The sequence below is a fragment of the Anolis sagrei genome, chromosome 2, assembly GCF_037176765.1.
Source record: "Anolis sagrei isolate rAnoSag1 chromosome 2, rAnoSag1.mat, whole genome shotgun sequence".
NCBI classification, from domain to species: domain Eukaryota; kingdom Metazoa; phylum Chordata; class Lepidosauria; order Squamata; family Dactyloidae; genus Anolis; species Anolis sagrei.
In genome coordinates, this window is record NC_090022.1 from 18,040,229 (window position 1) to 18,053,991 (window position 13,763).

General features: G+C 43.8%; 1 protein-coding gene across 1 annotated transcript; it reads right to left on the reverse strand.

Moving 5' to 3' along the window:
- Positions 1 to 984: 984 nt before the first annotated feature.
- Positions 985 to 10,900, reverse strand: LOC137096164 (tripartite motif-containing protein 10-like). The gene is made up of 4 exons (XM_067464750.1): positions 10,496 to 10,900; positions 7,965 to 8,060; positions 4,075 to 4,305; positions 985 to 1,011 (listed from the first exon to the last, which is right to left on the reverse strand). The coding sequence occupies exons 1-4, from the start codon at positions 10,898 to 10,900 to the stop codon at positions 985 to 987; spliced, it is 759 nt and encodes a 252-aa protein (XP_067320851.1).
- Positions 10,901 to 13,763: the final 2,863 nt, after the last annotated feature.

The following is a 13,763-nucleotide window of genomic DNA, read 5'->3' on the forward strand; positions in this document are numbered from 1 at the left end:
GGCCAACACAAAATGCAGGAGGGCTTTGGGGAAAATTCACCTTGATTTACAGGAATTATAGTTCACCTACACTGTGCACTGTGGACACAAACAACAATGGATTTGCCCCAAATTTGACACTAATACCCCATATGCCCAGATTTGAATACTGGTGGATTTTGGGTGGAATTGGGCTTGACGTTTGGGAGTTGTAGGTACTGGGATTTATAGTTTCCCTGCAATCAAAGAGCACTCTGCATCCCACTGATGATGGACCTAGACCTAACTTGGCAGAGAGAACCCCCATGACCAACTGAACATACTGGCAGGATTTGACAGGACTGACTCACCATGGTGAGAGTTGTAATTAATACTGCAACTGGAGAGCAGACTGAACTCCACCAATGATACATCTAGAGCATATTTGCCTGACATGACAAACTTTAAGCATTGGTGGAGTTTCAGGGGGTCAGGCATGATGTGAGTTGTAATTCACCCACAACCTTATGCATTTTGTAAAATACAAAAATTACTTCTTCAACACTGAGTACCCAAGCTAGTATAACATAAAATGAAAATAGCACAATTTAAAAAATCAATATATCCATGTTTCCTCACAGATGCCAATTTAATATTCAGCAATCAATATATCCATGTCTCCCCACTGATGCCAATTCAATATTCAGGTCAAAAGATCAACGTAGCTTTTTCCACATAATTCAAACATAATGGGTATCTTAGTTTCCCCATTAATGCCAGTTCCACTCATAGGGATCTCGAGACTTCATCACCTCAGAGTTTTTTTTAGTGTGTGCCTTTTGTCTACCTTATAATTCTGCATAATTACATTTCCTCTCCCCCATATTTTCTTAATGGCTTCTGCTTGGTTCTCAGCAAAAATCACAGGGTTAAGGGCTTCAAAATCCTTTCCTAGGACTTTTGGGGGCCATGTGTTTCATATAATGCCTAATTCCAGCACCATGTAGTAAAATAAGTGGGATTCCCTTACCTTTTTAAGGTCCTTTTAATATCCTTGAGGAGAGAAAAAAAGAGATCAGTATTTGAACATAACCCACAAATCTGCAAACTCTGGCAAATGATGCCACTTGGCCTGCTAATTTTCAACCATCTCTTTTCAAGAACTCCAGTAAAAAATATTCAACTGAGAGGGAATGGCTGTAGGTGTTTCTGGTACAATTTCTGGTATTTGAGTAGTTGAAGTATCCTGTCATTAATCTCACTCTGAAGCTTTCTTAACTTTTGTACAACTTCCAATGGCTGTCCAAGTAGTTGAAGTCTCCTGTTTTTGATCTCATTCTGAATCTTTGTTAACCTGATCTAAGAAGGCACCATTTATTTATTTATTTATTCATTCATTTATTTACTCTATTTGTATACCGCCTTTCTCAGCCAATTGGCGACTCAAGGCGTTATCCAACAAATCAGTATACATCAAACATAATAGATAAAAAACATTAAACAATATAAAACATCACAAAAGCAATAAAAGCAACATCATCAGCGTCTCATTATTCTCAAGCATTGTCCAATTCCAATGCCAGGTCATTCGATTTCCTATATTAGCTACTCTGAATTTGTAAGCGCTTGCTCGAATAGCCACATTTTAACTTGCCTCCGAAACGTAAAGAGGGAGGGAACAGATCTGCCATATCTGCCATCCAAGCCTTCAGTGAGGCGTGGAGATATAATGCAGGTCCAGTCCCATATTGAAGTCACAGTTGGTTCCTTGTCCTATAATTCTACCCAAATCCTCACTACTTGCCTTCAAGTGAGATGAAATTGCTACAACTGGTAAGGATTTGGGTAAAATTATAGGACAAGGAATGTTACAAGTCATGCTACATTCACAACATTTACATACAGTGTAACTCCTCTTCCTTTCCTGCTTGTTCTACTTTTGAATGTTAATCCCTCCATTATAACATTCCAGCCATGAGTCTTACCCTTCCATTTCCAGAAATGCCTATCAAATAATGTTTGTTACTGCATTAAGAGTTCAAGTCCATCCTGTTTATTTCCCATACTTTATGCAAATGAAATATAAAATGGTTGGTCATCCACTCAAGCTGCTATTTGCTTCTTGCAAGATTCTTCTTCCCCAGTATCCCATGCATCTTTGATATTTGGTGTCCACCTCTTCTGTGAAATACTACCTCCTTCCCTCACAGGATTTGGTGACAATACTCTCAAAAAGATAGCTTAGCATTTTAAACTAAACAAAATGCTACAATGGTAGATGTCCTTGCCTTGAAGTCTTATTGGATTAATATAATGGGTCAACTAGTCCAAAATTTCTGTACTGCTATTGGCCAAATGATACAATTAAGATCTACTTAGAGAGCATGAAGAAAGGATATAATAGAATAGTTTTATTTGTCATTGTGCTATTGCACAACAAAATTACATGCCTTCACCCCCACACACCACAACACACAGCCCCCAATGCCACATCAGTGCAAAACCATGGAGTTCAAATAGCTATCTCTCTGTTTGTCCTTGTCTGTGTCACCATGTACTGTCTGCCACATGGCAATAATTTTTTTTTAAAATGCAATATGTTCTTCCAGGTCTGGTTGATAGATAGATAGATAGATAGATAGATAGATAGATAGATAGATCTCCTCTAAAAGAGATCCTGAAGTTGTTGGGAAGCATCTTTAGGCCAGGATTTCACAATCTTTGTTTTAGGCAGAGTCTGTGCCAAGAACAATGATACATGATCTGGCTGCCCCAAGTGTTGTAATTTTATGACACGTAGCCATGTTTGATGTTAGTATACACTTTATACAACGAGTTAGCTCCCCTGGTGTCACACTTAATATGCTGATAGAATTAAGGGAGCACTGCTTTCAAGTCAGCATGGTTAAAGTCCCCTGCTATAATGTGCACATGATGATGATCGTGCCATCATCACCCAAGCAGGGAACTTTGAAATGGTTGAACAGAAGCTCTTCAAAGCTTTAGTGCTCTTACTGTCTATTACAGGGAAAACCAGCTGTTTCCTAATCAATTTAAAACAATATCATACGAAAGCTGACTGGCACAACCTGGGGATCACAACCAGATATAGGGAAGTCATCTGCCCTTGTGCTTTGCTACTCTGCTGCTGAGTGCACATGCCCAGTGTGGAACACATCTCACCATGCTAAAAAACAGTGGATGCGGCTCTTAATGAGACATGCCCCATTATCACAGGATGTCTATGCCCTACACCACTGGAGAAATTATACTGTTTAGCCAGTATTGCACCACCTGACATCTGCCAGGAAGTAGCAGCCAATAATGAAAGGACCAAGGCAGTGACATCTCCAGCCCATCCCCTGTTCAGATATCAGCCAGCACGCCAATGCCTTAAATCAGGAAATAGTTTTCTCAGATCTACAGAGATACTCGCAGAAAGTCCTCAGCAAGCAAGAGTCCAAAAGTGGCAGGCTAAACCCAGAACCTTAAGCCATGGCTGATACTGAATGAGAGACTCCCTCCTTGAAGAAGACAGCATGACTTGGAAGGCACCAAACAGACTGTGCACAACGAGATGCAGAGCCAACCTTAAGAAATGGGGCCACAAAGTGGAGTCCACGACATGCACATGTGGAAAAGAGCAAACCACAGACCACCTACTGCAATGCAGCCTGAGCCCTGCCACATGCACAATGGAGGACCTTCTTATAGCAACACCAGAGGCATTCCAAGTGGCCAGCTTCTGGTCAAAGGACATTTAGTATAATGCCAAGTTTTTTTAAACTTTGTGTTTTTTAAAATGCAACTGTACACTCGGTTCGCTTCTGATACAATAAATAAAATAAATGTGCACAGCATCAGGATGCTTTTTTGCTGGTTTTTGACAGCATTATACAAAAATCCAAGCGCTGTGTTACTATTAGCATCAGGTGGAATATATACTGCTGTGATCATGACCAGATTAAACTCTTGTGGGAGATGGTCTGCATTTGTGTTGGATTAATCTGCTTCAATCAAAGCTAACTATCAATGGAATGAACTGGGGTTCCTTTACTCCTTATGTAAAACATACCAAGTTTTGGAGCCAATCGTGGGTTAGAGAGCAGCTGCTACCTGCAGGAGCTCACTTGCTGACTGTTGGTGCTTCTTTTCCATCTCCAGGATCAGTTCTCCAAGAGAAGAAAGTTCCTCTGAGAGTTTGGCCAAGTGTTCATCCTTTTTCTTTGCAATGTCTTTCTCCACCTCTTCTATCCGACCCAGCAAAACTTTCTCCTGTTCTTCCAGAAACAGCCGTATTTCTTTGAAGATAGCTACTGTCTTTTCTCTCGTTGACTTTGTTTCATCCTACCACAAAATGGAAAGAGAAAGCCAGTGTTAGGAATACAGTCAGTGTTTGCAGAAACATGGGAGGTTCAGAATTTTTTTAAAAAAAATAGCATGTCTGCATTTTCACCAAGGGCCATCTCAATATTCAATAGGGAAACAGCTCCCAAAACACTGACTTGCAATTTAATGTTCTTACTCTGGGCCAGTTTCCACCTACATACATCCTTCAGGAAGTTTTTTTTTAAAAAAATCTCTCTGTTCCACCTAAAACTGATATAACTATAGAAAAAACAGTATAGAGCGCATGTGGCATTCAACTTGTAGCGAATCTGATTGAGTATGTGCCTATATAAAGACATACTCTGAGGCAGTGGTAGCCACAAAGAAATATCCCATTGTGGTCAACATTGCTTATTATTTATTTATTTATTACCATTACTTTTACCCCACCCTTCTCAACCCCCAAGGGGGGACTCGGGGCGGCTTACAAAAGGCACAATTCGATGCCTACATAGAATACATGTACATATAAAACAACTATCAACATTTATCACAGTTAAACAGTTAAAATAACACAATCATTAAAAACTAATCACAAGCTCAGCATACGTCGTTCAGAGTTCCTTAATCCATTCCATATGTCAATTCCATTCTATCGCCATGTCCTTTTTCATCTGCCAGGTTGTCCGAATGCCTGATCCTAAATCCATGTTTTCATTTTTTTTTCCTAAAGGAAAGGAGGGATGTCGCTGATCTAATTTCCCCCAGGAGTGAGTTCCACAGGTGAGGGGCCACCACCGAGAAGGCCCTGCTCCTCGTCCCCACCATTCTCACTTGTGATAGGGGCGGGGTCGTGAGCAGGGCCTCCCCAGAAGATCTCAAATTTCGAGGTGGGACGTAGCGGGAGATCCGTTCGGACAGATACACTGGGCCGGAACCGTATAGGGTTTTGTAAGTTAAAACCAGCACTTTGAATTGTGCTCGGAATTGGATCGGCAGCCAGTGGAGCTGACACAACAGGGGGGTGGTATGCTTCCTGTATGATGCTCCTGTTAGTACTCTGGCTGCCTCTCGCTGGACTAGTTGGAGTTTCCGAACAGTCTTCAAAGGCAACCCCATGTAGAGTGCGTTGCAGTAATCCAGTCGGGATGTAACAAGAGTGTGGACCACCGTGGGCAGATCCGACTTCCCAAGGTATGGTTGCAGCTGGCGCACCAGTTTTAATTGTGCAAAAGCTCTCCCGGCCACCGCCGAGACCTGGGGTTCCAGGCTCAGCGATGAGTCCAGGATCACTCCCAAGCTGCGAACCTGCGTCTTCAGGGGGAGTGTAACCCCATCTAACACAGGCTGTAACCCTATGCCCTATTTGGCTTTATGACTGACCAGTAGGACCTCTGTCTTGTCTGGATTCAGTTTCAATTTGTTAGTTTTCATCCAGTCCGACACAGCAGCCAAGCACCGGTTCAAGGTCTGGACAGCCCCCTTAGTGACAGACGGAAAGGAGTGACAGATTTGGACATCATCTGCATAGAGATAACATCTCATTCCGAAACTCCGAATGATCTCCCCCAGTGGCTTCATGTAGATGTTAAATAACATTGGGGACAGAACTGAACCCTGTGGGACTCCACACAACAAAGGTTGTGGTGCCGAACAGGTGTCACCCAATAACACCTTCTGGGACCATCCCTCAAGAAAGGATTGGAGCCACTGCAAGGCAGTGCCCCTGAGTCCCATGTCCATGAGGCGTCCCAGAAGGATACCATGATCGATGGTATCGAAGGCCGCTGAGAGGTCCAGGAGACTAACAGGGACATACTCCCCCTGTCCAGCTCCCTGCGCAGATCATCTACCAAGGCGACCAAGGCTGTCTCAGTTCCATGTCCCGGCCTGAAGCCAGACTGTGCCGGATCTAGATAATCAGTGTCTATCAGAAACCCCTGGAGTTGTGCTACCACCACACATTTCATGACTTTGCCTAAGTAGGGGAGATTGGAAACTGGCCAATAGTTGTCAAATTGAGTGGGATCCAGTGATGGTTTCTTCAACAGTGGTTTTATGATAGCTTGTTTTAAACTCGCTGGAAATTGTCCTTCCTGTAAGGAGGTGTTAACCATCACCTTCACCCACTCTGCCAAACCCCCTCTGGCTTCTTTTATCAGCCAGGATGGGCAGGGGTCTAGGATGCATGTGGTAGGACGCACTTCTCCAAGGATCCTTCTGCAAGGAACCATCCAACTGAGTTGTTCAGAATGATCAGAGGGTTGTTAAATCCCATCCCACAAGACGGTATCCCTGACCATTTGGCAGCATTTGGTTCTTTGTAAATAAAGTCGTTCTGATCTGCACTGACCTGGACACCACCTTAACTGTAGTCTCTGAAGATGTAACAAGATCATCTGCTTATCTGGTTTTAATGGATTCATTTGAATTGGTGCAACCTGAGGATATGGACAAAATCCTTGAAGAGGCGAGAGCAACCACATGCATCCTGGACCCCTGTCCATCCTGGCTGATTAAAGCAGGCCAGAGAGAGTTTGACAGAGTTGGTGGAGGTGATGGTTAATGCCTCCTTGCAAGAAGGCAAGATTCCAGAGGCTGTAATAAAGCCGCTGCTGAAAAGCACCATCACTGGATCCCACTCAATTGAACAACTTTCAGCCAGTCTCCAAACTCCCTTTTTTGGGCAAAGTCTTGGAACATATGGTCACCTCCCAACTTCAGGTGTTTTCGAAAGAATCAGATTATTTAGATCCAACCGTCACAGTCTGACTTCAGACCGGATCATGGAACTGAGACAGCCTTGGTCTCCTTAGGCTTAGTGGATGATCTACGGAGAGAATTGGACAGGGGGAGTGTGTCCCTGTTGGTCCTTTTCGACTTCTCAGCAGCCTTCAATATTGTAGACCATGGTATCCTTCTGGAGCACCTCATGGGAATGAGACTTGGAGGTACTGTCTTGCAGTGGCTCCAGTCCTTCCTGGAGGGTCACTCTCAGAAGGTGTTGTTGGGGGACACCTGCTTGGCCCCGCAACCATTGTCCTGCAGGGTCCCACAGGGTTCAGTATTGTTCCCCATGTTGTTTAACATTACATGAAGCCGCTGGGGGAGATCATCCGAAGTTTTGGAATTGGATGCTATCTGTATACAGATGACATCCAACTCTATCACTCCACCTGCTGCCAAGGAGGCCATTCAGATCCTGAATCGGTGCTTGGCAACTGTGACGGTCTGGATCCAGACAAGACAGAGGCACTTCTAGTCAGTCGAAAGGCCGAATAGGGTTACAGCCTCTGATGGATGGGATCATACTCCCCCTGAAAGCACAGCTTGGAAGTTCTCCTCTGAGCCTGGAACCCTCGGGGGTGAGAGAGAGTGGTATAGAAATGCAGCAAATAAATAAATAAGTATAACCCAGAATATCAAGGCAGAATAACCCACAATATCTGCTTTGAACTGGAATATGTGAGTCCACACTGCCATATATCCCAGTTCAAAGCAGATAATGTGGGATGCTATTCAGCTGTGTGGAAGGGGCCGTAGACATATACATTTCTAGCTATTCTAGATAGACAAAAGGGAGATGACAGTTTTATAGAAAGTCTTCTGCATTTCACATTGAAATGTTCCAATCACAGAGTCTTTATCAAAATCATAGTAAATAGTGAGCTACTTACTAGGAAATTTTGACTTTCCTTTTCTACATCAGTTCTGTATGCCTGAATTTTCTCTGTCTCTTTCCTTAGAGCCTCCAGACAGTTCCAGATCTCATCCTGATGAGGACAAAATGGTTATTGTTTGCTTGGAGGCAGGGGGGCATTCGTTCTTTTTTTTTAAGACAGTAAGAAAACACTAAGACTTAACACTAAGACTTAACACTGTCAAGAAACATATGACCATCTCTGTTAATTCTGTGCCTTTTTAAAAGTGCAAATGGCTATAATTAATGTAACAATTAATGGAATCTGTTTTTAATGTACTTACCTTTATGTAATGACAGTGAAGTAATATTTTGGCAGCACATTGAATTAGGCTGTTTCTTAAAAGTAGTATTCCAAAATGCTTCTAGGACCTCATCCCACAGATTTAGGGTTCTGTTTCCATGGACTTTGGAAACGGAGTCCCACAGGAATCCATCACATGATGTAAGGGCACATCCAGTGGGTCTCTGTGGGACTCCATTTCTACATCACATGGAAACAGAGACCTAAACCGGAAGAAAGGCGGGGGGGGGGGGGGAGATTACATTGATGGCTGCCTATCCCAGAAGATGCATTTCAGTGGTAGGGAACATGGGAAGACGTTTCCCTCCACTTTCCCCCGCTTTCCCCCCATTAATGGGGTGAAGTTCCTAGTTCCAGGCATTTTGAATAAGTGATATAATGTGCACTACCTAGCCCATCAGCTATATTATAGTTGCTTCCTCTTGTTTCCGTTTGTCTTCTTCTTACAACATTTCTTGCTGTAAAGGATGAGACCACTACTTTAGGTATTTTCCTGGCATTCAGCAGATGTTTGGCACTGCATTATTCTTTGGCTGGAAAACTGTAACTTGCACAAGTATCATTTTTCATGACTAAGTGGAAATTCATACTGATAAGGCTCCCAAAGCGAAAGCTGGAGACGATTCCCTTGTAATACTAATACTACTACTACTACTACTAATAATAATAATAATAATATAAAACTTTATTTATACCCCGCTACAGACAAGCATCCTGAGCTCTGAGGATCACCTGGGAAGGAATCCCACTGGAGCATTGCAGCGCATCCAGATACCTGGGAGTCACTCTGGATCGTGCTCTGACCTACAAGAAGCACTGCCTGAACATCAAGCAAAAAGTGGGTGCTAGAAACAATATCATACAAAAGTTGACTGGCACAACCTGGGGATCACAACCTGACACAGTGAAGACATCTGCCCTTGCCCTATGCTACTCTGCTGCTGAGTACGCATGCCCAGTGTGGAACACATCTCACCACGCTAAAACAGTGGATGTGGCTCTTAATGAGACATGCTGCATTATCACGGGGTGTCTGCGCCCTACACCACTGGAGAAATTACACTGCTTAGCTGGTATTGCACCACCTGACATCCACCGGGAGGTAGCAGCCAATAGTGAAAGGACCAAAGGACCAAGGCAGAGACATCTCCAGCTCATCCCCTGTTTGGGTATCAGCCAGCACGTCAATGACTTAAATCTAGAAATAGTTTTCTAAGATCTACAGAGACACTCGCTGGAACACCTCAGCAAGCAAGAGTCCAAAAGTGGCAGGCTCAAACCCAGAACCTCAACTAATGGCTGATACCAAATGAGAGACTCCCCCTTGGGCACACAGAAAACTGGGCAACATGGAAGGCACTGAATAGACTGCGCTTTGGCACCACAAGATGCAGAGCTAATCTCAAGAAATGGGGCTACAAAGTGGAATCCACAACATGCGAGTGTGGCGAACAGCAAACCACTGACCACCTGCTGCAATGCACCCTAAGCCCTGCTACCTGCACAATGAAGGACCTTCTTGCATCAACACCAGAAGCACTCCAAGTGGCCAGATACTGGTCAAAGGACATTTAATCAACTACCAAAATTTGTATTCTGTATGCTTGTTTGTTTTGTTATGTTAGAAATGTAATACAATTGAACTGGTTGCCCTGACACGACAAATAAAAAAACCTCGCTACCATCTCCCCAAGGGACTCGGTGCGGCTTACATGAGGCCGAGCCCAAATACAACAATACAAGCAATCAGCAACGATACAAAAAATAAAACATAGACAATAAAATATACAACATTATCAATAAAACAGCACACAGTTAAAAACAATGGGAAGGCCAAATGTAAAGTTAAAATTGGAAATAATGCTGGGACATAGACGAAAAGGAGATAATGGTGTTTGTGGCAGATAATTGAAGATAATTAATGCTTATCTTCAAAAACAGTCTCAGCTAAGGATAGTGTGGCCCCATCTACACTGCCATATAATCCAGTTTGAGACAGATAATCAGAATCCAGAAACTGGATTATATGGCAGTGTAGATCCAGACTATGTCTCCTCTGAGTGAATGCCTGGAAGAGGTAATGGGCTGGATGAGGTAAACCTAACTCATTAACTCAATGAGCAAGGGGAAGAAATGATCATTTTGTCCTTTTGGAATAAAGGTCCATATTTTCAAAAAGCACCTCATTTTCAGTGCTTTCCTACCTTGTACTTTTGAGCAGCCTCTTCCTTGAGAACCACATGATGGGCTTTATGTTCTGGGGCTCGTTCACAAATCACGCATATCAATGCTGTGTCTTCTTCACAGAACAAATTGAGTTTTTCATGGTGTTTGGCACACAGATCCTCCTTCCTCAGATTTGGCGCCAGGAATTTAATTTTTTCAATGATGTTGGCTAGCTGCCAGTTTGAACGGAAAGTTTCTTTCTGTATCCTCAGTTTGCAGAGGGGACACTCCAAGTCCCTTATTCCTTCCTGCTCCTCACAATAGCTGGTGATGCAGGCGCGACAGAAATTGTGGCCACAGTCCACTGTCACTGGGTCTTTCAGGCACTCTATGCAAATAGAGCAATTTGTTTCCTCTTCCATATCCACAGAACCACTGGCCATGATTCTTCAAGCTGCTGAAACTGTTAGAAGGAGAGCAGGACTGGAAATGCTTAGAGCTGCAAGAAATGTCTGCTAATTGTGTGTTCAGGGTGAGTCAGCTCCGCCCAACAAGAAACATCAAGACCTTTGGAACAAAAAAAGGCCACAACTTTATTGATTACAGCTATAAACAGGGCTGGCCCAAACACATGAGTCCTGGATCCAGGCATCAACCACCTGTCTGTTGATCAGTGAGTTCAATATTTCCGCCCACAACCCATGGGATGACAAGGGGCCACATGTGCATCATACCCTCCATTGGATGTCTTCCGCTGTGATCAGGATATGCTGTAATGGGAGTCTGTCCCCTGAACTGGGGCCAGACCTGTCTCTACTACACACCTTGAGTCCCCAAAAAACACCCCCCCCCCTTTCCATTACCACTGCTCAAGAGACTTTTCTATTCCAAGTTTCAGGTGCAAGCCTCATTACAGCTACGCATAAATTGTGCCAGAATAGTAACAGGCATACAGCTACACATAAGTCACACATCCAAGGATAATAGCATTAGGGGCAAGTGCATGGGCAAGCTCTAAGAAGACTATGTTGGAGAAAGTGTAAAGAAATAGGATTGAAATCACTTGTGGCTGATATGCCCCAAAGTATGAAGATTCAGGGGTGGTTCTATCATGGATAAGTCAAATAGTGGGGGAAACAATACATTTTGAGGGCGCTCTACTAATTATTTCTGTATTTGAAAGTAAGAATAAGGATTTGGTATTATTATATGGAATTATGTTATGTTATGTGCCACAAGACTTGAAATAGTCAGCTAGAAATTACTAGGGACTTCATCCCATTTGGGGGATAGTAAGCTCCCACCATCCTACAACAGCGGGAGATGGCACCGAGGATATAACCCAGACCTCTTATTTGTGAGCGACAGCATTGTACAGCAATGCAGTAAATCATTGGGACCACCAATTCCAAACACACAGCACCGACCAACTGTTCCCAACTCTATGCCAACTGTTCCCAACTGTATGCCAACTGTTCCCAACTATAAGGCCTCGGGAAGTTCGATTTAAATGAAGATTCAACTTCAGAAAGGCAGATTGGACCAAATTCTCAGACATGTTAGATGACATGATCATATCGGTCGCGCCAATCCCTGAGGAATACGAGCGCTTTATTGAAATCGTGAAAACCTGCTCACGGGCCTCTATACCGGAAGGCTGCAGAACCAACTACCTTCAGGGCATTACTCCTGAAGCAGCTGCCTTGTTGGAAAACTATTACAGGTTCCACAACAAAGACCCATTTAGTGAGCAAACCCTTCAGGCAGCGCAGAGCATTGTGTCCTCCATCTCTGAAGCCAAGAAAGAACAGTGGATAAAGCTGATCACAGAGGTCAACATGGGCAGGAGCAGCCAGAAGGCGTGGAGGTTGCTAAGACGGTTGAGCAATGACCCCTCACAAACTAATACCCATGCCAACATAAAGGCAGATCAGATAGCACACCAACTCTTGAAGAATGGGAAACCCAACCTTGCCACCAAAGTAGGAAAGAAACCAATAGCCAGACAACAAGAGATTGAGAACAACAACCTTCATGAACCCTTTACATCTACTGAATTGGACATGGCTCTCAATAAATGTAAAAATGGCAAAGCAGCTGGCATGGATGATCTACGGATGGAACAAATCAAGAACTTTGGTCCAAAAGCAAGGCGCTGGTTGCTGGAGCTGATGAACAACTGCACTGCATCCTGTCAGATCCCCAAAATCTGGAGGAAAGCAAGAGTCATCGCCATCTTGAAGCCAGGCAAAGGCCGTAATGATCCAAAAAGCTATAGACCAATCTCCTTGTTATGCCATCTTTACAAAGTTCTGAAGAGACTTATTTTGCATCGAATTATGGAAAAAAATGACCCATGTCTGATTCCACAGCAAGCTGGCTTAAGGAAAGGCAAAAGCTGCACATCGCAAGTACTGAACCTGACTCAGCACATAGAAGATGGCTTTGAAAGGCAGTAGATCACAGGAGCTGTCTTCATAGACCTGTCAGCAGCCTATGATACTGTGAACCACCGCCTCCTCCTGAGAAAAATGTATAATATCACAAAGGACTACCACTTCACCCGCCTCATAGGAAACCTGCTACAAAACAGGAGCTTCTTTGTTGAGTTTCAGGGCCAGAGAAGCAGATGGCGGAAACAGAAGAACAGCCTGGCTCAGGGGAGCGTGCTTGCTCTATCAATGTTCAACATTTACACAAATGACCAGCCACTGCCAGAAGGGACGGAGAGCTTCATCTATGCCGATGATCGTGGCATTACTGCTCAAGCAGGGAGCTTTGAGATTGTTGAACAGAAGCTCTCCAAAGCTCTAGGTGCTCTTACTGCCTACTACAGGGAAAACCAGCTGATCCCTAATCCATCTAAAACACAGACATGTGATTTTCACCTTAAGAACAGACAAGTATCCCAAGCTCTGAGGATTACCTGGGAAGGAATCCCACTGGAGCATTGCAGCGCACCCAAATACCTTTGACCTACAAGAAGCACTGCCTGAGTATCAAGCAAAAAGTGGGAGCTAGACAATATCATACAAAAGCTGACTGGCACAACCTGGGGATCACAACCTGACACAGTGAAAACATCTGCCCTTGCGCTATGCTACTCTGCTGCTGAGTATGCATGCCCAGTGTGGAACACATCTCACCACACTAAAACTGTGGATGTGGGTCTTAATGAGACATGCCGCATTATCATGCAGTGTTTGCGACCTACACCACTGGAGAAATTACACTACTTAGCTGGTATTGCACCACCTGACATCCACCGGGAAGAAGCCGCCAATAGTGAAAGGACCAAGGCAGTGA